This window comes from Takifugu rubripes, chromosome 4, assembly GCF_901000725.2.
Source record: "Takifugu rubripes chromosome 4, fTakRub1.2, whole genome shotgun sequence".
NCBI lineage: Eukaryota > Metazoa > Chordata > Actinopteri > Tetraodontiformes > Tetraodontidae > Takifugu > Takifugu rubripes.
The window spans coordinates 14110652-14135917 of record NC_042288.1 but is presented as its reverse complement, the minus strand read 5'-3'; the positions used below and the strand labels follow the sequence as shown (position 1 = coordinate 14135917).

The window sequence follows — 25266 nt, the reverse complement described above, 5'->3', positions numbered from 1 at the left end:
AAAGAGCAGAAAATACAAAAAAGAGGTGCCACTCGGTTAATTTATCTGGAACCAGTAAAATGTAACTCCCGAGCATCAGGGGAACGTTAAGCGTTCACCATCGTTACTTGGTGAGTTTATTGAGCTCAATCATTAAATAACTATTCCAAAACACGTTGAAAAATGCTGATTTCACGACATGTCTCGTGTAAGTGTTTTCCGTAGTCATTGCGAGAGTTGCCGCCCCAGAGTGAGCGGCCGCCGTACTCGTTCTGGTCCCCCTTTTAATCTATCCTCCTGGTCATAAACGATCTCTCCCGTCGACTTTCTAGGAGGAAGTGGAGCTCGCGCCACACAAGTCTGCATCCTCGCGACCAGGCGATGGGCGTGGCCTCTAGATGGGTGTGGTTCTCCGACACGGCTCGTTCTCTCCCAGGCGTGAGTGAGGAACGCCAATTCTGATCCAAGGTTTATGACAGCAGAGTGAAACTACAGACTCACGAAAACAGGTGGACTCCTTTTAATTTCTCTCCTTTCCCCACCCTCTTCACCGCTTGTCATCCTTACAGGAGTCCGGGACAGGTAAGTTTCACGTGGATAATATAAACGAGGGCGTGTGTGTGTTCTAATAATCTAACTAATAACCATGTCTGCCTCTGTTGAAAGGCTTTTTGACTTGGCGTGTCTGATTTTATTCAATCCACGAGTTTGACTTTAAACACTGTGTGGTGGTTTATACTGGAAATGCTTCACAGTCCTATGTGTGTGTTGTCAGGAGCACATTTGAATGGCATTTAGCTAATGAAACGACTTAAAAGAAGACGGGAGCTGACACCTCTGTGGAACAGAACTCCATGTCATCTTAATGAAGTGCTGGCAGGATGATGATGATGATGATAACGTCGTTGTGACCTAATGTGACATTTTGTTGTGCAGCTTCTGCAGAAGCATGGGTCTCTGGCAGGTGCTGAAATCCCAGTTCCTGTGCCACCTGATCATCTGCTACGTGTTCCTGGTCAGCGGGCTCATCATCAACGTGGTCCAGATCTGTACTTTACCACTGTGGCTGCTCAATAAGCAGTTGGCGCGCAGGATCAACGTCAGACTGGGCTACTGCGTCAGCAGTCGTAAGTTCCCGCTCTCGTGGGTCTGTTGAGATGAGCGACCTGCAACAGGCCTGATTGTTTTTAATGGTCCTCAGAGATGGTGGCTGCTCTGGAGTGGTGGTCTGGGACTGAATGCACGCTTTACACCGAACCGGAGAGCTACCAGCTTTATGGAAAGGAGAACGCCATTGTGGTTCTTAACCACAGGTTTGAGCTGGATTTCCTGTGCGGGTGGACCTTCTGTGAGAGGTTCGGAGTTCTTGGGGTAAGAACTTGTCGGTGTCTCTTCAGATTTGGGATTTAGTTGGACTGTTTCTAATATGAACCTCTGTCCCAGAGCTCGAAGGTGTTGGCCAAAAAGGAGTTAAGCTATGTCCCCATCATTGGCTGGATGTGGTACTTCCTGGAGATAGTTTTCTGCAAAAGGAAATGGGAAGAGGACAGAAGAACCGTCGCCGAGAGCCTCCAGAACCTGCACGATTACCCAGAGAACTTCTGGGTACGTTTCAGCCCCAGCTCCACGTTTGCACCCTTTTGCCGCTTCTAATAATAATTTCCCGGGGGGCAGTTTTTGCTTTTCTGTGAAGGCACACGCTTCACACCCAAGAAGCACCAGATCAGCATGCAGGTGGCAGAGAGCAAAGGCTTACCCAAACTGAAGTACCACCTTCTGCCCAGGACCAAAGGATTCTGGGTAACCGTTCAGAACCTCAGAGGAACGGGTGAGCAGTGGGAACGTTTGCATGCATTTGCTAATCAAATCATTTGACGGCTAACTGTGGCCATGCGTCACGTGCAGCTGCAGCCGTGTACGACTCCAGTCTGAACTTCAGAAACAACCAGACGCCAACTTTGCGCGACATTCTCAATGGAAAGAAGTATCACGCCGACTTATACGTGAGGTAGAGATGAATGCTCTGGCTTTCAGGGTTGCTACATTCAACTTCCCTTTTGGGGCATTGGTTCATGATGCGAAAGACCTTACTTCCCCTCCGGTTGACAGGAGAATTCCGCTGGAGGCGATCCCAGAAGATGAGGCAGAATGTGCAGCCTGGCTCCACAAACTCTACCAGGAGAAGGTTAGAGTGTTAAAGATGTGTGATAGATGTCATGGCTACGTGCGGGAACTCCCAGCTGTCAGACAGGAACAAGGCTTTAAACGCACTGTTCTCTCTCCTGTGTGCGAATCTGTCAACAGGACAGCTTTCAGGAGCACTACACCCAGACGGGGCGTTTTCCCGGCCCGATTGTCACCCCGCCACGCCGACCCTGGCCCCTGATTAACTGGCTTTTCTGGGCGTGCCTGCTCCTCTACCCACTAGGCCTGTTTTTAGCTCAGCTGATCAGCTCTGGATCAACGCTAACCATCGTAGCATCAGTGGTTCTCTGCTCTGCAGGTGGGTTTTCATGACCTCGTGACTCCGAAAATGTGGGTTTCACGGCCCTTCGCTTGTTTTTAACCAGCTTTTTTGTCCAAATATTCCATAAAGCAGCAGATTTGACAAGTCCAATGTAAGTCCCCCTTTTTTTGAAAATGTCGTTTGTGAGCCTGAGGCATGTTGTCATCGTCTGTTAGATGGAGCAATAATTCCTTTTTAACAGCATGACACAGTTGGTTCGTAGTTGAGCGTGAAATGACAAATTAGTACTAGAGTACTAGCTTCTAATTGCAAAGACAGAGACTTTACACCATCATTCAGCCTGATTCTGAGTCCTGCTTCAGTCAGCTTCTCGTGAAATGGTGAATTTACTGTGGAAACCTGTCGAGCTTCTCAAAACTGTTCACAGCGTCTTTGCAGCATACTTCAATATTAAAAGGTTTCCTGCTCTTTTCTTCACAGCTTCATTCGGGGTTCGCTGGATGATTGGCCAGACTGAGATCAACAGAGGCTCCAGTTATGGGAACAAGGAGGTTCCGCTAAACAACAACTAAAGGCAGTTGAACTAATCAGAGCTGCTTCTTTGCACAGCAAGTAATTTTCAGGCTTGCCGGGAGCAAAGTGTGGTAACGGCGCCCTTCCAGACAGGACCTACTGGTCCTACAAGTACAAACCTGCTCCCAGATATCGTTTATTCCTCTGAGTGGACTGGAGCCAGGCAGATGAGCTTCGGAAGTTTTGGTGAGAACATGAATTTGTTCGGCTCGGCAGCAGGGGAAAAATGTACCGGGGCACAATTTTAACGAATGAAAATGTAATGTTTGTGTTTTAACGCGCTGTTTAATGGTTTTTCACGTTGCAAGGAAATAAATGTTCTGTGTACCAAAAAAAGGTTTTTTTTGAATATTAGAATCTAATTTCTCAACTGTCAAATGCTGCGCAGGCTGCAGAGAAGCACAAGTGTTTGAGTTTATGGATATGATTGATGGAGGGAGTGGCGGCTTATCATTAACCGCTGACTAACCGTCTCTGGAATACGAGCATTGAACTAGTCATTTTTTCTGTTTGAGGCTAACCTTTTTGAATGTGTTGGTGGCCAGTTTGATTTTCCATTAAGATTTTTTTTGGGACGGGGGTTTAAAAAAAAAAAAGTAGAGCTACACTGCCCCCTGGTGGTGGTATCGCAATATCACTCTTTAGAAAGGCTATATAAATTGTTTATTACCTTTTTAAGTTAATCAATTCGGGGGATGGGGTAAAGTGCACAATTGGTTTTTAAAAAATGATGTTTATTAATATTGTTTGTACATAGTGAACACTGTAAGAGCAGCAGATGACCTGGGGGGTTTTACTATGAAGCAAGATTAGTAGGACATGGAGGGACGTTGAATCATCAGTCAACATTTTCACAGAAGTGGCTGGAATTCAACCACATCGCCACCCCTACTCCTGCTGAACCAGCATGAGCGGCTCCGATGCCAAATTCCACCAAAACAGGTCTGGCAGGGAAAGGCTAATGCTGGTTTTATGCCTATTTGCTGATTTTCTGTTTTTATAAACTGGAAAAAAAAAAAAGCTCAGCATTATCACTACAGTAAACAAATGAACCCAGATCCAACCCAGACCATTTTATTTAGTTCACTGGGAATGAAAAATTGATGACATCTATTTTAAAACTCACTTTGGCCTAATATGGTCATGACAAAATGATGTCATTCTGGGTCAATGCCAGACTGAAATCCAGCACGCTTAATGTATAAAACAGCACCCCCGAGTGAAGTCAGTGGTTTCTAATGGTATTTCTTATTTATAGTAACACTGATATCCTTCATAATAAAAGCTGTTTCTTTAATTATGAAGATGGCAGATTACTGCATTTTTAGCTGGGCCAAATGGCGCACAAAGTGCCTGAGTTGTACGCAACCGTGCACAGAACCTGCTTTATTTCTTTTTTTTTTCTTTGTCAAGGCCGCCTTGTCCTTGCTTCATAGTAAAGCCCTCAGAATGAGTGTGGAGGTTTGTGTTCAGCAGCAGGGAGGGCGAGCAGGCACGGCATCCCCTCTCAGATGGCTACGCTCCAGTCACGTGAACAGCTCTGGGCCGGGCAAACTGGTACGCTTGAACGCCGCTCCAAGTTGATGTTTATTCCTCAGCAAAGGCAAAACAGCTAAAAAGAGTCGCTTCCCCCTCTGCCCGGGCTTTCCAAACCGATAAACATCTTAATCCATCCCGTGAGACTTACATTTTTCAACCATAAAGAACAACTGGAAAAAGCTCCATCCCTCCTCGAGTCACTGTCCCTTGGGTAACCAGTTTAAAAGTGCTATATAGAATTTGCCCCCCTCCCATTTGTAAAAACAAACAAAAAAAAAATCAATGTCTTTTCAGAGGTCTCTTCATTAATGAGAACATGTGTGGCAATAGTTACTTTAACTTTACAATATTGTTTATACAAGAAATAAAGCCAATCCTATTCTTACAGTATGTACAGCCCCCCCGCCCAGTCCATGGGTACATAGACATCATCCCCACAGGTGCAGTTGTTCTCTGAAATGATATTATGTGTTCTTCAGTTTAAGTCCATGTGCCTTCAGCCGCGAGTCCTTTTCCCCATCCTTCCTTTGCCAACATAGTTTACAGTAGTGCTTCATTTTGTAGCAGCAGACAAGGTTCTGTTCACTCTTCATCCGTACAAACCTAAAACAGACAGGATGCAGCTGTTTATAGACAAAAACATGCTTGGGGGGGGGGGGGTAAGTATAGAATGGGTTTTAATTGGTCTTACCTTGACAAAGGGGTGGTCCAGTAGCATGCTGGCTGTCCAGCGGCGCTTGGGTTCGCTCTCCAGACAGTGTCCGAGGAAGTCTTTACCTTCTGTGCTTAGCTTCTCGGGGATGGGGGGTTTATGGCCCATTCCCACTTTGTACATGATCTGAAAGTTGTGCTCATACTCGTGCCAAGGCCTCTGCGGTGTTATATTACACAGGAACATTATTAGTCTCATCTTGTTGCTCGGCGTAAATTTAAAAATCGGCATGTTTTCACCTTTCCCGTCACCATTTCGATGAGGACGCAGCCCAAGCTCCAGATGTCCGCTGCCCTTCCGTGACCTTCCCCCTTCGCTCTGGTGATGACTTCAGGGGCCATGTACGCTGCAGACAGAGAATACAGTTCCATCCCTGTCATTGTGCAAAAGGTCACGCGACCACTACAACAACAAACGCACGTTAACCTTTTTTTTTTGGGAATAAACCAGGCTTTCAAATGAAATCCGACTGAAGGAAGTTCCTACCTGCTGTTCCCAACGTGCTGTTCACCTCGCCTGGCATGGTGTGAGCGTTGTTCCTCAACTTGACCGAACAGCCAAAATCTCCCAGCTTAATCAACCCGGATGACGTCAGGAAGATGTTGGCGCCTGATTTTTAAGAAGAATAAACAGCTTTAGCGCATGATAAAATGAGAACGACAGGTGGGGGGAGGGGGCAGCATTAGACGCAGACCCTTGATATCCCGGTGGACGATGCCGTGCTCGTGCAGGACGTTGATGGCTGTAGTGGTCTGTTTACTGTAGAGTCTGATGACGTGCTCCTGCAGCCCCAGCCTGGACACCTCCTCCAGGGTCCCCTCGTCACAGTACTCCATGAAGATGTACATCTCCTCCTAGAGGAGAGCACGCCGGGAATTTAGGATGATTCAACAGCAACAACACGCGATGATGACGGCCAGTGGCAGGAAACGCGTCCTACCCGGTGGAGCTCCACGCCGAAGTATCGCACCAGGTTGGGGTGTTTAATGCCTTCGAAAATCTTCAGCTCGTCTGCGGTCTCTTTGATGGTTTTGTGATCGTTCGGCTGGAAGCGGATCTAGATGATGGCGATAGAATGTCAGGGCCCACCTTTAGCTTTAGCTCATTTACAAAAGACAACCAACACACCTCTTTCATGGCCATCAGCTCTCCAGTGTCCACATTAATGCAGGTGTATACCTTCCCATACTGGCCTTCGCCTGTTCCAAAAAACCCCAGAAATGTATCATCACATCTGTATTCACGCACCTTTCATATCAAAGCCATCAGTACGCCGTTATACCTATTTTGTTGCCCCTCTGCCACTTGAAGGTCACTTTCCTCAGCCCGACATGCATGACGTTGTCGTACGACTTGGGGGTGTGGCACACTTGGCCGATGATGTTGCGCTGCTTCATCACGGCGTAGCGCTTTTCCTCCAGCTTGCGGATCGAACGGCGGACGGCCTCCAGGGGACACTGCCTGGCTGCCGTGTCTGAGCCAGGAGACGAGAAACGGCAACCAAAGTTAATGTGAAACGCTACGTAAGAGTCAATCCATCGCTCTTCAGCAACCAGCGAGCGCACCTTTGGACTGGCTGATGAGTGTGCGAAGCTCCCAGCTCCGACGGGCATCCTTCGGATAGGAGGGCTCTGGAGGAGGAAAGGGGACACGCTTCCATCAATTGAAAGGCTTCACCTTCGCAGTCTGGCTTCATTTGAAATGCTGCCCACCTTCTCTGTCCTCTGTGGGGCTCGAATGGCGGCTCAGGGATTTAAAATTCTCGTGGTAGCTGGATCCTCTACAAGGACACGGAATTGAAACACTGACAAAAAGTACGGTTTTGGGATTGGCCAAGGTGAAACCACAGAGTCCGGACTATCTAGTCTATAACCGATAAAACGCGGGACTCCTGATGACACAATAATGACTCTTCTTCCTGAAAACCCAACAAAAACCCGACACCCAGCTTAGCTTTCACATGAAAAAAGTGAGAGTTCAGGAACCCTTTGCTTCCACATGCAACCATCGCTTGTAGAGAAGCACACATAAAAACACACATATATAATGGCGGCGAGTTACCAAGCATCTCAGCGTGGCTAATGTTAAAAGCACTAAAAGCAGAATATTAGCGCTCCCATTTTCACAACATGCACATCGATCGCAGGGCTCAAAAACAGCACATGTAATGCATCTTAATGCTAAAAATACGCCGTCGGGTTTTTTATTCTCTCGATTTCATCCTAAACTTGAGTCACGAGTGTTGTTTGACATTCTCTAGCAGGGGACTTGGGGGCATGGCTACCTGACATCATTGGGGCTGCTGCTGGGCGCTTTGGTGTGGCTGTGTTCCCCTGGGCCCTGAGGGATGGGGCGAGGGCCGTTGGGGAACAGCTGGTTCCGGAGGTCGCAGGGGAGACTTCGAGAGCTGTGTGGTGAAAAAACAAACTGAGGAGCTCTGCCTTTGGATGTGACAAACGCCTGACATGGGATGGGAATACACATGTGTGAAGGTGTGGCTGGACGGGGGACAGATTCACACACTTTGGTACGATGAGGAAAAGGGACCATCGGCGTACTCATGCAAACACGTGCGGCTGCACTCGCACAAAGCCCACTAGAGAGCAGAAGTGTCAGCTTCAAACAGGAACAAGCCATGCAGGAAAGACTTGAGGCTCATAGACAGCATCCACGTCACTTACCTGAAACCTTCTACGTTGGGGATGAAAAGGTTGGGGTTTGGTGGGTCGCTGTGGCAACGGGGCACCTTAACAGGACGGGGGCTATTCCTGGGGGCTAAAAAAACAAAACGCAAGCCTAAGCTCATTTTTGATGAAACCCCATCAATTTTGGAAAATTATCCCCATTCGAGTTCCATTAGTAGTCCTAAATTCTGATATTACAACAACACAAAATCAAACTTTAACCCCTAAAATGAATTACCATACAGAGAGTGACGTTCACTTGGTTAACATATGTTACATATCCAGACGGCATTTCTTCTGTTGGCCACTAGGTGCCATTATTGTCCCGTTTATGGCGGCAATAAAACCACAAAGGTGGCTAAAAGAGGTGAAATGAGCAGCCCCGGGCGACGGCAGCAGGGATCCTCTTACCAATGTACAGACCGGTAACTGGGCTATGAGGTTTTCCAATCACGTGTCCGATGCATTCATTCATCAGAGCCTGTAAATTCTGCAGCAAAACACACACAAAACAATTTGTCGCAGTCCGCGTTAGCACGGCATGCAAAAGTATAACGCAGGGGAAGAAGAACGCAAACGTACCAGGAAGTCGTCCTCTGGCAGAGCTGAGATGAAGGCAGGTTCAATAGCCTGAAGAAAATCAAAACCCTGAGTGGCCCACCTGCAGGTGAAAACAGATGATGAGATGTTTTATAGACGGGAAATAAGAAACCATGCAGAAAACATTGTGGCTATATACCGAGTAGATTTATGTATCCTGATACAAAAGCACATCTTGTTCCATCTCATATTCTGTTCCTGCTTTGGAGAATGATCCGTGCTCAAAAGGCTAACATAATATCGGTTATTACTGGAAAATATAACTCAAGAGTTGTAGCTACATTTCGTGAAACTGCCCTCGGCCTGTTAAGAGTACAATGTTGCCATGGCAGCTTAGTAAAGAGGCCGACGAAGATGCCAAAATAAATGTATTATCACCCCGTGGCAATCCACTGAACATAAATACAGAAATATCGCCGCAGCTCTTCAAGCCTGCATTTAAATAGAAGTTAAGGTTGAATGAGTTAAAACCATAACTATAGTATACCTGGGTTTGGTGCCCCTGCCGCTCTCACATTTGGTGAGGACATAGGTCATCCATTTGCGGGCGAAAGCTATGTAACGTTCCCCGATCCTCTGCCTGAACTCCCCTGACATCAGGCGCACCACCTCCTTGTGATACTGTCATTCAGAAACAAATAGGTGTGAGTCTGAGATGTGCATTTTGTGGCCTTCATTTTCAAACATCGCTCGGTTACCTCAAAGGCAAAATTGTAACCCTGTATCATCGCCTCCCTGTAGTACTGATGCAGAGTGGCCGACTCGGACTCCTCCACCTCTGCCTCAAACTCTGTGGTGAACATGTACTCCACGCGGTCAATGGCTGTGCTGATTTTAATGCATAGTTGAAGCGCTTCGTCCTGCGAAGGGGGGGAAAAAATAGAGGTGAAGGGATGATGTTTGTGAACATTTCAAGATGATGAGAGGACACATTCAAAACTGCAAACTAAAACATTCGACAGAAATCCTCAGAAACGCTGCGGAGCGGACACGAAACAGAGAATCAAAAAGTGGCCTCGCGCAGCAGAAAATTCTATATAATGAAAATAGAGCAGTGGAAAACAGATGTGAAAGTAGGACGTCAGTACACCACAAAAGCACGTTTTAACACCTCAGAAGTCGTCGGTGTGTGTTGGCTTACGCACCTTCAGCTCCTCCAGAGCGCTGGCGATGAGAGGTTGACTGGATGTTTGTTCCCGGCACAGAGTGAGCACATCCTCCATGGACTGCTGAAAGGCCTTCCGCTGAGCAACCAGGTGAGCGGACTGCATCACGATGAAGAGCAGGTTGTCCACCTGAAAGCAAACCCAGATATTTGTAACAAACAGATACATAGCGAACCAATAAATAATTGCACTTTAAACCTTAATAACCTTCATAGTCCTCAGAGTGTCAACCGTTTCCATCTGGGGGACCAGTTTGAGCAGCCCTCCATCCCACTGGGTCCAGTTTGAGTCGGTGGTGGGGTCGCCGGCTCCGTGTTTACTCATGAGCAGATAGGCATCGTCCTCTGGCATCTCATCAGGCTCTTTAGAGCAATCCTCACCTGCAGCGGCATTGAGAAGCTGCAGGATGAGAGGCCGCTGATCCATCAGGGCAAAGGGCACAAAAACCTGCAGCTCCTCCAGGCCTGGAATTTGAACCTGGAGTAAAAGATGACATGCGTTACAGATACTGGCAGAATCCTTTCAGAACTCACGCAATTTTAAACCAAATCCTCATCTGTTTCACAGTTAAAGTGTCATTTTTTGACCTTTTAATTGCTTTCTTCAATGAAATTGTGGTCGAGAATTGTAAAAATGGTATGTTTGTACAACACGAACCCACCTTGGCGTAGTTACTCTTCTTCAGTGCCTCCAGGAGACAAGTGACTCCATTAGTCAGACTGAACTCTGCAGCAACTTCTAAGTCCTGCAGGAATGAGAGCAGACGGAGTGTTTCAGAACACACTGTCCTCATTATTTTTATTTTTTTTGGCAAGCAGAAAAAAAACAGGGTCACAGACAGACGTAAAGTCGGTGTTGTTGCGGCCTTCTGTTTCCAAGGCAGCAGCTAGTCAACTCGGATTCCTCTCACCTTGCGGAGCATTTTGGCGAATCCCAGAGCTTTTGATGCTCGCTCCCTGGCCTCGTGGAACAGCTCCTTAAGCGACCGGCTCGTCTCAATAACAGACCGCCTGATGATTTTAAACATGGACCGTTTTAATGGCGTCACAAAAATCTGAAAAATCCTGACCGAGAAATTTAGAAACAATCGCTCTGACCTTATCTCGTCGGATGCCGTGCTGTCATCGGCGCTTTCCCAGAATTCGTTGCCACTTTTCTGCAGGCCAACGTCGAGGAACTCCCCGGTGGATTTGAGCAGCATTCCAGCAATGTCACTGCGCACATCCCAGAAGTCCTGCGTTAGCTCCACACAAACACCGGCTCATGACGCATCAGTTCGGTTTGCATGTTACTGACCAGAAAAGCTTCCCAGACTGGGCCTCCCCGCCGCGGATGTAAGGCGTGATGACCTTGGTGAAGTTCCACTCCTCCTCCAACAGATTCTTTAAGCTATGCGAAGCCTGCGGCAGCTGTTGCAACATCTGGATCCAACTGTGCATGTAGTCAAAGTACACCTAAGAAGCAGAGATCGATGCAAATTCAACCGCGGGACCTTTCACACGAACCGCTTTTCAATTATGCAAAAGCCCACAACCCTGAAGCCGACTATTTAAAGCATCTGTGGCTTTGAGAGGAGGGAGGGGAAGACCTGGGAGACTTACCACCAGCATCTTGTGAAGGTCCTCTTCAAATTCATCGATATTGGCATTTGTCTGCAAGCCCTGTGCATCCGTCACCACGCCTCGCAGCATGAACTGATAATACTGCTTCATCAGGAGACCTCCTTTAAGGACCTCTTTACACTCGCGTACTAACTGCAGAGCACAGAGCATTAAATCAGAGACGTTGTAAACCATAGGAAATGTCAAAACTAACCCAGTCATGCAGTCTAGTATGTGCAAACACAGATGTGATCGAGTGAGAGGCTCCAGCTGCGGCTTGCCTGTTTGATGCTGAGCAGCGAGGGTTCGCCAGCAGGTCTCTGCTCGAGTCGGAGTTTAAGGCATTCGTGAATGACGTTAAGAAGGACTCGACACAGCACGAGAAAGGCCGGCTGGAAGGACGGAAGGTCCATGCCGATCAAGTCCTCCCAGGACACATTCTCTGCTCCCAAGTCTGGGTTGGCCGGACCGCCGCAGGACTCGTGATGACGCGACAGTTCTGGCAGATAATCGCTGTACAGCATGGGATCCGGGAAGTCTGCGAACTGGAGGAGGACGGTTGCGATGCTTACAATCATGATCAACAGGCGGTCCAACGAGTGTTTAGTTTTAAGAGCGCGTTTACAAAAGGAGCGCAAGGTTCAAATCCCGCGAAGCTTTTTAAATTCATAATACTGTCGTTTCAAATGCGGCTTCATTATGAGGCCATATTAAGTTATGTAAATTTGCTCTGTAAATATTAGGATTAGAGTGCCTTGCTCCAGAGCACTAAACTTCTGTACCAGAGCACCAAGTGAAGTGAAGTGGGAAAACAACCTAGAATTGGAAGCAGTTGTGTTCAATGTCCTCTCATCTCCTCTGTTAAAGCTGCCCCGCTCTTTACGTAAAGCTTCTTGCTTACCTCCAGTGCAGGAGTCTGGCGCAGCAGTGCTGCTCTGGCCCTCTGGAGCGAACGGTCCATTAGTTTGTGCAGTCTGAGGATGAGCTTACGCAGCCCCATCTGTTTCAGAGCTTTATCCACAAACGGCCTGTAGATAGCTGTGGGGCAGAATACTCCTCCTCCTGCCAGCACCTCTGTACTTACAGCACCAGCGGTCGGTAGGAACTCCTCGGACAACAATCGGGAAAATGTAGGTATCAGGGAGGGAGAGAGCTCTCCCGCTGCTATGTGTCCCGTTCCCCCGTCCTCCTTGTCGGCGTCTTTGTCCTCTCCATCGCTTTCAGGTGTGAAGGTGGCCGTCGAGTCGTTTTCTTCGTCCTCGTCGTTCTCGTCTTCTTCATTGCCCCGGGAGCAGCGAGGGGAGGGGATCTCGAACACCGGCCACCCGATGCGGGATAAGTCGTGCAGGCCCAGCACGGTGGCCATGACACGCAGCTTCTGGTTGAGGTCCTGGGTGATGTTGAGCCACAGACAGAGCGCCTGCACCCTGCCCTGGAAGTCTCGTGCTGCATACTTTTCATAGTCCTTCTGCAGGGCCTGTAAAGACGGGTATAAAGCCTCCACTGTTTCCAACAGCTCCATTACACGTTTGACTTGGTCAAATGCCAGCCGCTGTCGCTGAACATGCCCCCTGCAGTCAGCACCAGAGCCCAGAGGCTCTGCCGCGTTCATCGGCGTTAGGGGTGAGGCGCTAAAGGCAGTGGGATCTACTCCACAGTGGTTGATCTCTGCTACGGTAGGTTTGCTCTCTTCTCCACAGATGAGATCTGGGACACAGTCTTTGTCACTGTTTTGAGAACAGTGCATCCCTTTCAAGACGGCGTAATTCACCTTAAAGTGAAGCACTTCGTTGATAATGTCAGGGATGGCCTGGCGGGCGGTAAAAAGGAAAAGGTCTTGATCAGTGGTGGAGCGCCGTGCGTGCCAGGCTTGCAGCTCTAACCAAATGACCTCATTGTTGTGACCCATGAAGGCCATGTTCTCGAGGCCTCTCTGCTCCTTCTCCTTCCTCTTGGAGGACATAGATGTGAGTTTGAGCAGCAGCCGCAGGGTTTCGAAGAACTTGAGCCGATCGGCGGGGCAGTCGGTCCTGGAGGTCTGGCGGTGCGTCCGGGCCAGGTGGGGCATAGACACGGGCAGTTTGCAGCTGCTGCAGCCCAAACTCAAGTAATGTTTTCTTGGATCCATGTTGAGAGCGCCAAAAGGGCTGGACTTTGAGAGTGGATCAAGCATAAAGGAGCCCTCGAACGTCTTTTTGTGGTCTCTCTCGGTCGAGCGCAGTGTTGCCCTGTGCTTCTTGCCTTGCTTATAGTTGTGCTCCTCTGAGGTCTCTGTTGGCCTGGGACTCTCTTTCAAACCAGATGGGCTTACGTCTGCTGCAAGGCGCACACACACACACACACACTTACACTTAATGAGTTGTGGATACACATAAGGTAAAACTGCACTTTTAGAAAGAAAAGCATAACGGACCCTTAACAGGAGACCGACCAGTACTCTTCGTCTGGCTGTTTCTCAGGTGTTTCCCAGACATGCGTTTCATCTGACGGTGGGTATATGGAGGCGACGTGCCATACAGCTCTTCTCCCTCCTCCTCACTGGGAGAGTCCCAGGATTCCTCCACCTCAGAGTTCCGTTGGGATGCATCTTCCACTGGCCTGGCCTGCCTGTTGAGGAGAGAAGCCAAAAGGTCTAACCGGGAGCAAACTGTGCTCTGTGGTATCACGCTTAGAGCAAGTCAGCACCTTCACTCATTTCAGTGGCATCATGGGCAAATGTGCACGCAAGGTCACTGTCTGGATGTAGTCATAACAGGGTGTGCAGCAAATCTCTTATAATGCCACGGCAAACATGTTGCCAAACTGCAACTAGACTGGATGTCTGCTGCTAGCAGCAGACTGACGGGCTGTCTGTCCTCAGGATTCCGAGTGGCTGCCGCACAGTTTCTTCACTAGCACAGTTGCAGGCATTGCCACAGCACAGGCGCGGGATAATAAGCTGTGGCTTTGCTACTGGCACCCTTTTTTGCTCTGGATAAACATAATAGCTGCACCACTGAGGGAGAAATAGTAACCCTAAGAAGGATGTGCCAAGTCATCAACCAGGATGCACTATTATCTTTTTTTTTTTTTATATACAAAGTGTGCAGGCATTGTTAGCAGGGCAAATGCTAATGCATCATCCACAAAATCTGATGACAGCCACGTTGCTCTAACTCTTGAGCACGATCGGTGCTTTTATATGTTCAAGATTTTGGATGAAACAAACTTGGCAGCATTTTGCATGGATTTCTGCTGAAAGGAAACCTTGAGATACTTCCTTCTGGGAAATAAAGAAAACAGAGTGCAGGCGGCACGCCTTCCCAGATTACAATGTCGGGGCTTTATTCCCTAATGCCTTTCTGAGAGTTTTTTTAATAGGATTAGAGGGAAAGGTTAGAAGGTCTGACCCTGCCAAGCAAAACAAAAAAGTGAAAGCGGAGGAGGGGGCGATCCAGGCGTTCTGAACGCTGGTGACCATGTGTCCCTCCATCGATCATCTGGCAGAGAGGCACCCCCCCCCCAGCACGCGCCTCTGGCAGCCTCTGTGTAGGTTGAAAAGCCCCCACACTCCAACACTGTCATCACAGCAACTGCCAGCGTGCGCTGCGATTCTTCTGAAAAGTGAGGTCACACGTGCAAGACGGCTTCATTTATAAAGGAACACACATGTGCACGGCGCCAATGAGGGATTCTTCTTATAAAAAAAAAACTAGTTGCAATGGCAACGTGTTGCAAATGTTGCTTTAGTTTTGTGAAGGTCTGGTGGAAACGACCAGGACAAATCATGTACTGATATCTTCATAAAGGTCCATCTCAGACGGCCGCCTCATTCCGTCCTTCCACTTTGTCCGACGGGACTTTTTTTTAAGCTGCAGACATGAGACCAAATTTCAAGCAGTTTGTAGGTTTTGCAAGTCAATTCAAATGGATGAGGGGAGAATATGAGAAACATTCACTTAAGGCCGCTGCTTTCTAAGGAAAGCCATAGAAAGCAGCGCCCCGGTGCAGTGCACACGTGCACACACACACACACACACACACGGTCCCATGGGAGCAGCTGTGCAACGACATGCAATTCAAATAGACACCTGCTGCAGACCCTGCTTACTTTGCAAGATTGCAAGCGACATCAAGACATCAAACAGCCATGACACAACAGAATGATCTCTACGTTAAAGTACAACAGTTCATTTAGAAGGAATCTGCAGGGGACGCGGTCTGGCGTCTTCCTATGAGATACAAAAATGTCTTTCTTCAGTATGCGAGCAGGGAGAGTCACATCAAGGAAATGGGTTTGTTTCATTACAAAGACTGGCCACATTCTCGCCTTTCAGTCGCAAAACCGGACCAGTTTGGGGGGCACGGCGTGCACGACACGGCTTCGCCTCTCGGGATCTGTCATCGGGAAGCTCAGATTGTGCTCACTTTGTAAACATTCCAAAGGTGTGCGGTGATTGAGGACGGAAATAGTACGTGCATGTGAGAAGGAACTAGCCCCGGCTTTAAAAAGATTCCCCTCTACGCGGAACAGCATGACTGAATCACTCAGGAATGGCAGCGAGACCAATGACGCCACGACTGCCGGGTATTTGCTCGGTTGCCATGAAACACTTCCAGCACACACGGGGCCGCTGCAGTAAAATCTGCAACAATTACCCTTTTTTTTTTTTTTACTTTTGTGCCATTCTACTTGCCGGCTGCACGGAGAAGTCGCCGTCATGCGTGCCGTGCAGTTAACCGCGGCTAGGCTATGGCGCTCAAGCTGTCCCTGCTTGGCTGCAGCTTGTGAATTATCACTGCAGATGGTGTCTGGCTGGTCTCAATGGCTCATCTGATGCCTCGCTGAGGCACCAATAAAGGCCAGTGGAATGCTGAAGCCCCTGGGCTGTAACACTGAGTGCATAATAAACAGCACAAAATCAAGAGTCTTTTCTGCAGAGCGACTGAAGCAGTGATACCAAGGGCTGCCAGAGCCTGACCTCTGACCCCAACCATCCACACTATTGTTCCAGAACGGGACTCTCTATTGTATAGCGGTGACACGTGGCCCGTGAGGCCCACAGCTGAATAGCACACAGCTGGGGAGTGAGCACACTTGCTCACAATACCGAAATTAAAAGTTTTTTTTTGTCCCCCCCCTCCCCCCGTTTTTACCAGATAGAGCGCAACAAGAAGTTGGTTTTTAGAATCCAAACTGTTCACTGATTGAGTCACGCTGGCATTTGTGCAACTCCCCCCCCCCCACACACATTGTAAAATAAACATGTCTGTGGCAGTTCAGGGTCAAAAGGTTGGGAATTTAAGAGCAGAAAGATGTTTGTGTGCATGCACTCCACAAACAAATGAATTTATTTAAGTGCAGCACACAATGCTGACGGGCTGCACGCTAACGCTGGATGCAGTGGTCATGGTTTGCATAACAGACTGAAGAAATATTGCACACAATGTACTTGACCCCACCCTTCTCTGGAACAGAGTGACATTCAGAAGAGTGGACTTCACAACCTCTGCAAGGTTTACTGTACACGCAAGACAGGAGGCGCTTTATTTTGATCACGGAGCAAAATAACATGCGCACGCTTTGATTTGACTCTCACAGTGGCTCCGTTTCTACAAACCTCGCTCCACTCATTCTTTAAAATGCCCACAAAAAAATGCCCACAGGCCTCAGTGTTAAGAGTGAAAGCTCATAGCATTAATTACAGCCAGTCAGTCACATGTTCTTAAATGCAGACGCATGCTTGCAGACTGTGGGCTCCAGCATGAGGTAAATGGCGTAATGACATGTTTTTTCACCCTTTGCCACTTGCATCATAAATGCAGCGCAGGCAGTCGACTGCTCCACCTTGGAACCCTGATCTGGACCTGTAGAGGGAAATCTGAGCTAGTTTCGACTTGCATTCAAGAGAGCAGTCAAATTATTTTTGCCCCGCTGGACGGTTGTGCAAAAATCCTCCGATTTCAGCAGCGCATCTCGTCAGTGGCGTCGCCTGTCCTAACAAGCGTTCTGTTGTTTTACAGGAAGTGACAGCTGAGGGCGACAGAATGTGAGAGTGGCAGGATTTTAGCGAATGCAGGTGTGGGCAGAGACAGGATGCGGACAGGAAATATTCCAGGACGGTCCATCTGCGCTCCGCAGGCTGCGCTCCACGCAAATGCGAGCCTTTGTGAATGCTACCCACGGCATACCCCATTCTGGGGCTCCAGGCAGCGATCCACTGCACACAGCTAGACCACATCCTGAAATCTGTGGAATGTTTGAGAGCCATAATGTCTTCACGCTGGCTTTAAGAATGAGAAATCATTGACAAAGGACTTCTGTAGTTGCGACAACAGTGGCTCTTGGACTGCCGAGCAAACACATAACGTTCCCAGAATAGTCACCGCTGTGATCTAATGCTTTAAATAAATAACTCTGTATCTAAACCTTATCGGGATGACTCCGATTTGCCTGATTTGGTGTGATGTTTGATAAAAGTCACCACTGTTGCACAGGAGGTTAATAACTGCATTTTTTTCCCCCTTTTATGCAACAAAGCCAGCAGAAGAAAAAGCAATCACAATAATAGGACCGGAGTTGCACAACCATGCCAGCAGTTTACGTCCACTTCAGCCTTAGTGGCCACAATAACAAGTGAATAGCAGGCTGCTCATTCCTAACAACAAGCTACTTGCTGGGAAAACTGGGTGGCAGACCTGAAACAAAGTGCAAACGACTGCGAAACCGAAATGAGTGCAGAAGACATAACAGAGTCCTGGGGGGTTTGCCAGGAGCAAACTATGCGGAATGTCGATTCAGAGATGTGCACATAGGACAAAAACACCTCCTGCGTGTGTCTGTGTGCATTCCCAATGTGAGATTGCAGAAATTTTATCGACAAAACCTTGGAATCGAGCACGACCAACGCAGTTCGTGGCTGCACATATCTGCAGAAGCCTGTCGACTAAGTTGTAGTAAGTAACAGAAGACTAAATAACTGTTGCCCGAGCTATTTTCCATGAACTAAAAATATATTGTATTTGCGTTGAGAACAACAACAGCAGCAGCGCCAAGTTTAGCAGCACTGGGATTAACAATAACACTGGATCAACATGCTAGCTAAAGAGCGAAGTTTCTGATTTGGGCTGGTGATAAAAATGCAAGGTCTGGCCCTTTCAGATGAAAAACATCAGGCTTGTGTTCTTTAAGCCAGCATTGCATAAGCCACCTTGCCTCAGTTCGATCAGTTTGCACTAGCAAATTTACCGGGGAACAATAAAAGTGACAAGCGTCAGCTAGCCGTTGTTAGCTAGCTTGTACTGTGACATGTTGCACTGTTAGACGGCGCCTGGTATTTGTCCAACTTGTTACCTTATCATTTGGCGAGCATTCTGTCGCGATCTCTGGCAAACGTGAAGCAGATGAAAGGTCTGTGTCTGCAGCCAGGTTCGCCCGAAAAGTGAAGCTCCAGGGGGAAAAAAAAGTTTGCAACTCCGGTGTGTTGCAAATGCAGTTCGCTGCACGCGTATCACTATTTGACAGGAAGTGGAATTCTAAGTGATGCGCGAACGCCCACATTGGGCGCACTGCATAGTCACGTTCGGCTCCCTATTTGGCAAGCGCGGGGTCCTGATGGTGTACAGTCCGTATAGCGAAATCACGTACCTGCTGGGCTTGTTGCGATCCGGGGGCTCCATAGCAAAGCAGCGGCTCCTTGATCCTAGCCGTGCATGGACTAAACCATGTCTACGCACTCTCAGCCAGACTTTGCACCGTTCAGCAGCTGCAAGGGGTAGGATTGTATGCCTCTCTGAGCACTTTCTATCCGCCGGCACAGTGGACTCTCGCTGGTGCGTATGCCGTCGCCATCTTTCTACTGTTCATTGAGGAGTGCCTCGCTCTTGCATTACTACGGCGGCCCGGATTGGTCACGCACGGATACGACAGTGCAGGGGCCGGTGTTCCTCTGTGTTCTGGGTAAAGTCAGAGTGACTAAATTTAGACTGATGCGGAGAGTCACGCTTTGAATCCCGTACTTAATATTATACTGAAAATGCAATCTTCCAAAAGTGGCTGCCACTTGCCACTGCTGCTACTAATAATAATAATAACACAGTATAATATTGCACATTGCAGCAAAAGCTGGCTGTAAAAAGAACATTATGTGTACAGTTCCTACAAGAAACAGCAATCTATACGCAAGAAATACATAACTAGATATAAATGAAAATGTTTTCTTAAGTAAATATACAGTAGATGCACACAGTGCTGAACTTTAAGATTTAAAGTGATGGTGCTCTTCTTATTTTCAAAATTACTTTGGCTGTCTTTTTTTTTATTTTTAGGCACAGTTTACTAATCTGCTAACTGAAAACTTGTTGATTCTTTAGCCAAACTTACTGCACGCTTCGACTCTGGTAATTAATAAAGTAATTCACATTGTAGGGATCTGGCGCCCCCTGGTGTCCACGAGGCGTCTGCATTTTGCGCGCACATTATCATTAATATACTGTACTAATAAATTAATGACTAAAAGTAGATGTTCTAATGGCTTCGAGTTGTCATTCTAAGATTATTTCTGTTATGATTTTGCCATCAATAGTGCTACAAGGATCACAGTAAAAAAAAATCCCACCCAAACAGGTTCGTGTTATTTGTTGATTTTAGGATCGACTCCTTCTTTTCATCCTACATCCTGCTACTTTCTCTCCACACCCCGCATTTTTCAGCGTTTTCTTTTCACAGTAGCTGGAGAAAGGCTGACAAAAGGTCACAGCCGCTCGGCTGTTGTGAAATGAATCCGAGGGACCAACCGAAACACCGTCAATGAAACGACTCGAGTCATTATTACCTTGGAGGAGTGGGGCGATGACGTCACAGCCCCTTTGTCACCGAGACAACAACGGATGGATTCACGTGTCTTTGAAAAGTGGGCGAAATGACAGCATCTTATCCAAGCGAGCGTCTTCAGTGGACATCTTTCCAATTATTTTTAATTGCATCAAAACCCAAGTGTGCAACAGCGAAAAGTTGTGTTTTTTGAAATCGGGAATTAACGACTGCTGCGCGTTTCGAGGCTTGCTTTTATTTTTCGCAGCGAGTCTCTAAATTTAAAAAAAATATATATGTGTGTGTTTGTACGTTCGTTATTTTATAAATAGAAATTGTGTTTACATATTCACTCATTAGCACCAGCCCTTCTGTTTGGCGCAGTACGAGATGTTTTTCAACTTTAATCTTTACAGTGATGACAAAGCAAAAGTTCCGACGACCGTGAACGTCTCAACACCACAGCAGGTTGCGCGGAGGGGGGAAGCGTTTTCGTTTGAGCTTTGTCTCTAACAATATCCTCCTTGCGACATATCGGGACACTATTACACAGGAGGAAGATCATTTTTAATTATTTATGTATTTTTTGTAATTGTAGTTAGCCATCGATTAGCCCGGCGCAGATCTAATACAGCCTATCCTGTCAGAATGCTTCAGTCTCTCGCCAGCAGTTCGTGTGTCCGGTTAATGCAGAATCACAAATCGACGTGGTATTTTGCATCTTTATTGTTGGGTTATGTCCTTTATCTCGTATTCGGCGCTATCATATTCTCTTCGGTGGAGCTGCCGTATGAAGACCTCCTGCGTCAGGAGCTGAGGGCCCTCAAACAAAGGTTCCTCCAGGAAAACGAATGCCTGTCCGAGGAGCGCCTCGAAAGGTTCCTGAAGAAAGCCCTGGATGCCAGTAATTATGGCGTGTCCATCCTAAATAACGCCTCCATAAACTGGAACTGGGACTTCACCTCGTCGCTGTTCTTCGCCAGCACCGTGCTGTCCACCACAGGTGAGTGCGGCCCAGGGCGCACAGGATGTTGCAGCCCGTCAGGTGCACAACTTCCCTACCCTTTACAGTCTATCATACAGGATTATATACACACGGTCATAATATTGTAGTAAAGTGAGAGCTTTTTGGTGCCATAACTCTGGGACAAATCTATGGAATTAATTAATTCCTTCATGTACAGGAACTCCTTTGATCCCATATCTGCTTAAATGTTTGAGACCGGCTTGTCAACATCGCCTCCATTTCCCCTAAAGCATATTTAGAATTAAGTCCCACTGTACAAATAGTTGTGTTTGCTTTCTCTTCGAGGGGATGTCCAGGGCTGTACAAATTTTCTTTTTTTATTTAGTTTTTTGATAATGCTTTGTCAGAACTTCAGCCTGACAGCATGGAGGCGGTTGGTTTCAAGAGTCCAGACACTGAAGGTGTCTGCCTGCGTGGAATCCGGTCTTAAACCTTTGCTTTTATCCCTCTGCAGCTGATAGTTGCAGCATTCTTTGGTGGTCCGTCTTCCTTTGTGGTCACCGTGCGTTTAACTGTAGTACTTTCCCTAATTGTCATGAACATGTGGAGTTTTTAGAGGCCCTATAATGATGAAAGCAGAAGATGAAAGTGACGATTCCTCATTTTTGTTCAGCTTTTTTTGTTACACACCTGTTAGATTCACTTCATGAGTCCTTCACCGACACCGACATGTATTTAAATACTGAAAAAACAACTTGCATATGTAGATAAAGTCTGAACAAGCTCCAGTTTAACACTCATTTGTGTAAAAGTATGGATAAAATAGGAAAACCTCCATAACATTTGAGATAATAAGAATTAACAAACCTACGCAAAGGGAACTACACAAACATGTTGCATATATACAAAAGCCACGCCCAAAATTCACACCGCAGATCAAATTTTATGACATGTTATAATAAGACACAAAAGAGAGTGGAAACAAATGCCAGCAGATGCACCTGTTATTATTTAATTAAGCATCGAGTAGAAGACGGCAGCTTATATCAGCGGTCAGAACGGTGGCCTGCAGGCGCAACTCAAACAGAAATAACTTTTGATATTTCCTGTCATCTCGCCTGGGTAAGATAAGAGATGGCAACGAGTGCAGGGTTAATGCTGATCTACTTTCTATGCGGGTCTGCATCTTCAGGGTACGGTCACACGGCGCCCCTGTCCGATGGTGGAAAGGCCTTCTGCATCATCTACTCCGCGATTGGCATCCCCTTCACCCTCCTCTTCCTCACCGCCGCCGTGCAAAGGATCATGGTGTTCAGCACTCGGAGGCCGATCTCCTACGTCCATCGGCAATGGGGCCTGTCGAAGGCGGTGGTGGGCGTCGCCCACGCCGTGGTGCTCAGCTTTCTGGCCATCTGCTTCTTCCTCCTCATCCCGGCCGCCGTCTTCTCGGCGCTGGAGGACAACTGGAACTTCCTGGATTCCTCCTACTTCTGCTTCATTTCGCTCAGCACGATCGGCCTCGGAGATTACGTCCCCGGAGAGGCGGCGAATCAGAACTACAGGGAGCTGTATAAAATGGGCATCACTGGTGAGCTCACCACACCTTTATCTTCTTCTTTTCTATATAAAATGATGATTTCTGTGTGGAGTTGAACAAATTCACTTCAGCACAGAGTTCGGAACCCGCAGAGACGTTCGTTTCTAGTGATTCTGGGTCATATCACTAAACTTGAGTGTATTTCTAAAGTCGGCGCCTCATCGCTCATAAATCTCATTACATCCTGTTTCCTAAGAGGATATTACTGCCCCATTTGTTTATTCTGGAGGAACAGCAGGCTCATCTCTCAGCCATAAAACCAGCCCAGTTGAAATAAAAAATATCTATATTTGTCATGTCTACACTCTGGTTTGTGCTCCGCTCTCCAACAGCCTCCTGTGCTGAACCCATTTTCTTCAAAGTAAAGCGTAAGAATTGGCGTTGCAGCAGTTAACTGATTTGGTAACGTCACCCTGACACTGGACTTTGAACTTTGGTGTGACACGATCTACTGTGCCCTCATTTTGACCAACCCTTGTTGCCGCGGCAATAAATAAATGGGTTCACTCCAATGGCCAATTTGATTGTGTTCCAGTCACAATGCTCCCCAAGGTCCTTTGTTGATAGCACCTAACTGCTGCTATAGTGTGAGCTGTAGCCTGCATGTGCATGTGTGTGGGTGTGGACGTGCACGCGCCAGTCAGAGACATCATTCAGCATTGTGCCATTTTGTTGGAGAGACGTAAGACTGTTGGTATAAATAGCACCAGAATCATTTGTACGTCCATCCTTCCTTTCTTGTGACGAAATCTTCTGCATCAGAGTTAATATTAACACGGATTTTTAGCAGTAATTAGCACGCACAGATTCTTTTTTTCCTCTTTTTTTTTTAAACCAAAAGGAGCAACTGATGCTCACCGATTCACAAAATCTGCTACGTGCTCTCACGGCTGTGGTCCACCAGCTTTCGCTTCCTCCAGCTCTCCCAGGCTGCAGCTCTCCTTCACTTCATGTAATACCATAGGGCCATAACGCTAAGTTAATTTTGATTTTATTTAACTTGTCAATGTGAACCAGGAAGGGAAACGGGAACCGAAAATGTTTTGACCTGCAGTTATGCTTCGGTTATTCCTGGGCTTTCCAACATGGAACTGGAATTAGCACAACGAGCACTTTACTGCCCCCTTGTGTCTACCTGTGTGAACCACATGTTTCAGACAGCATGTGTCTCTTTGTCCCCTTCATCTGTCATCGTCTACAATCATTCACTCTTCTCACATTTCTTTCTGAGCTGAATGGGTTCCTTTTTTTTTAAATTTGGTGCTCATTGTCTTTCTCCCTTGTCAGTCTACCTGATCCTGGGGCTCATAGTGATGCTGGTGGTGCTGGAGACCTTCTGCGAGCTGCAGCAACTGAAGCAGCTGAGGAAGATGTTCTACCTTAAGAAAGAGAAGCAGAAAGACCGCATCGCCATTTTGGAACACGACCAGCTGTCTTTCTCCTCTGTGTCCAAAGCGGCTGCGTCTTCTAACGAGGACAATAGACACATGTTTGGTAGTACAACTACTCTGGTCCCTCCCAGAAGTGACACAATCGAGTAACCGCCACCACTTAGGAGGAAAAACGGCTCCTACATGTGCGGCCATGAGTAGTTCCCAGGTAAAACTTAAGAGTCCTAAGTAGGCAAAAACATTCCTTCACTATATAGTGATATTTAGTATAAATTAAACACAACAGAAACTACAATCTCAAAGGAGCTAATCTTCATTATTTCACATCTTAGGAAGTCATTGGCCTTAAATCTTACTCAAATGTTAAGACAAATAGCATAAAATGCTACGTAAGTTTTATACATGCAGCCGTTGACAGGTAAGAACTGTAGATTAATGTGTCAACATTTACAGATTAAAAAAAGTTCCACCTAGAACTAAAACATCTCTTAAAAATGTAAACATGTCAGGAAATAACTCCCTTTATGACACTGAGTTATTCAAAGACACCATGTACTGTACAGCACAATATGTCTTTGTTTTGGATTCCAGTGATGCATATTTTCACCGTATTTTATAGATCGCACACAGCGTTTGGGAATATTTGCCGGTAGACGGAGCTCATGAAAGTGTTACACAAGTGTTTTCTGCTTAATTGCTGAGAAAAAGGCCAATATTTACTTGCAAGAATTTTGGTTTCCATGGTCCGTGTTTTGGCTCAGCTTTGAAAAGGTGCTGGTCGGGCTCCACATTTCTCAAATTTAATTGTGAAGGAACATATTTGTCAGCATTTATTCATACGGAAGTTGTCTATGTATGATGATAAGCACTATCATGTATTGGTTTTTCGCTCTTATTAGCTGATTGCATTTTGGATGGTCAGAAACAGGTACAGTAGGCTGGTCGACCATATACAATTGAAATTTTGAGTCGTCTGGCCTGTCCCCTAAAAAAATAAAAGCTTAGTTTGCACATTTAAAGCCCGAGAGGCAAAAAAAAAAAGAAGGAAAACTGATGATCCACAAAATCCTGAAAAACTAGTGCTCTCATCTCTATAAGAGTCAGCTGTCCAACTGAAACTGCTGTATTTGTATTATTTAAATGTTAAAAGTATATTTTGAATATAAAATCAACAAATGATTGTGCACCACGACTGGGAA

The 25266-nt window shown here is 46.9% G+C and overlaps 3 protein-coding genes across 8 annotated transcripts; 2 read left to right on the top strand and 1 right to left on the bottom strand.

Moving 5' to 3' along the window:
- The first annotated feature begins 347 nt into the window (after positions 1-347).
- On the top strand, positions 348-3355 carry LOC101074400 (1-acyl-sn-glycerol-3-phosphate acyltransferase delta). Of its 3 annotated transcripts, XM_029835046.1 has the most exons (10): positions 348-561; positions 916-1106; positions 1181-1350; positions 1423-1584; positions 1654-1807; positions 1885-1987; positions 2089-2164; positions 2284-2482; positions 2579-2597; positions 2927-3355. In XM_029835046.1, exons 2-10 carry the CDS (start codon positions 929-931, stop codon positions 2961-2963), a joined length of 1098 nt encoding a protein of 365 aa, XP_029690906.1. In that variant the 5' UTR covers positions 348-561; positions 916-928; the 3' UTR covers positions 2964-3355. The 3 variants fall into 3 exon arrangements, with proteins under 3 accessions (XP_029690906.1, XP_029690905.1, XP_003964149.1); XM_029835045.1 differs by lacking the exon at positions 2579-2597 and having other exon boundaries at positions 348-487; XM_003964100.3 differs by lacking the exon at positions 2579-2597 and having other exon boundaries at positions 349-561.
- A 381-nt stretch (positions 3356-3736) lies between these two features.
- Positions 3737-19176, bottom strand: LOC115246474 (mitogen-activated protein kinase kinase kinase 4-like). 4 transcript variants are annotated; one of them, XM_029835041.1, is made up of 27 exons: positions 18949-19176; positions 13735-13928; positions 12223-13637; positions 11603-11866; positions 11322-11474; positions 11017-11174; positions 10818-10934; positions 10631-10730; positions 10382-10465; positions 9928-10197; positions 9700-9849; positions 9253-9414; positions 9042-9175; positions 8537-8615; positions 8366-8444; positions 7952-8045; positions 7555-7677; positions 6983-7050; positions 6836-6901; positions 6553-6744; positions 6399-6469; positions 6211-6327; positions 5965-6124; positions 5757-5879; positions 5510-5616; positions 5250-5429; positions 3737-5161 (listed from the first exon to the last, which is right to left on the bottom strand). In XM_029835041.1, exons 1-27 carry the CDS (start codon positions 18978-18980, stop codon positions 5141-5143), a joined length of 4713 nt encoding a protein of 1570 aa, XP_029690901.1. In that variant the 5' UTR covers positions 18981-19176; the 3' UTR covers positions 3737-5140. The 4 variants fall into 4 exon arrangements, with proteins under 4 accessions (XP_029690901.1, XP_029690902.1, XP_029690903.1 ...); XM_029835042.1 differs by having other exon boundaries at positions 12223-13634; XM_029835043.1 differs by lacking the exon at positions 18949-19176 and adding an exon at positions 18655-18893.
- A 693-nt stretch (positions 19177-19869) lies between these two features.
- LOC115249524 (potassium channel subfamily K member 1-like) lies at positions 19870-25035 on the top strand. The gene is made up of 3 exons (XM_029835048.1): positions 19870-21115; positions 22272-22667; positions 23964-25035. The coding sequence occupies exons 1-3, from the start codon at positions 20761-20763 to the stop codon at positions 24215-24217; spliced, it is 1005 nt and encodes a 334-aa protein (XP_029690908.1). The 5' UTR covers positions 19870-20760; the 3' UTR covers positions 24218-25035.
- The last annotated feature ends 231 nt before the right edge of the window (positions 25036-25266 follow it).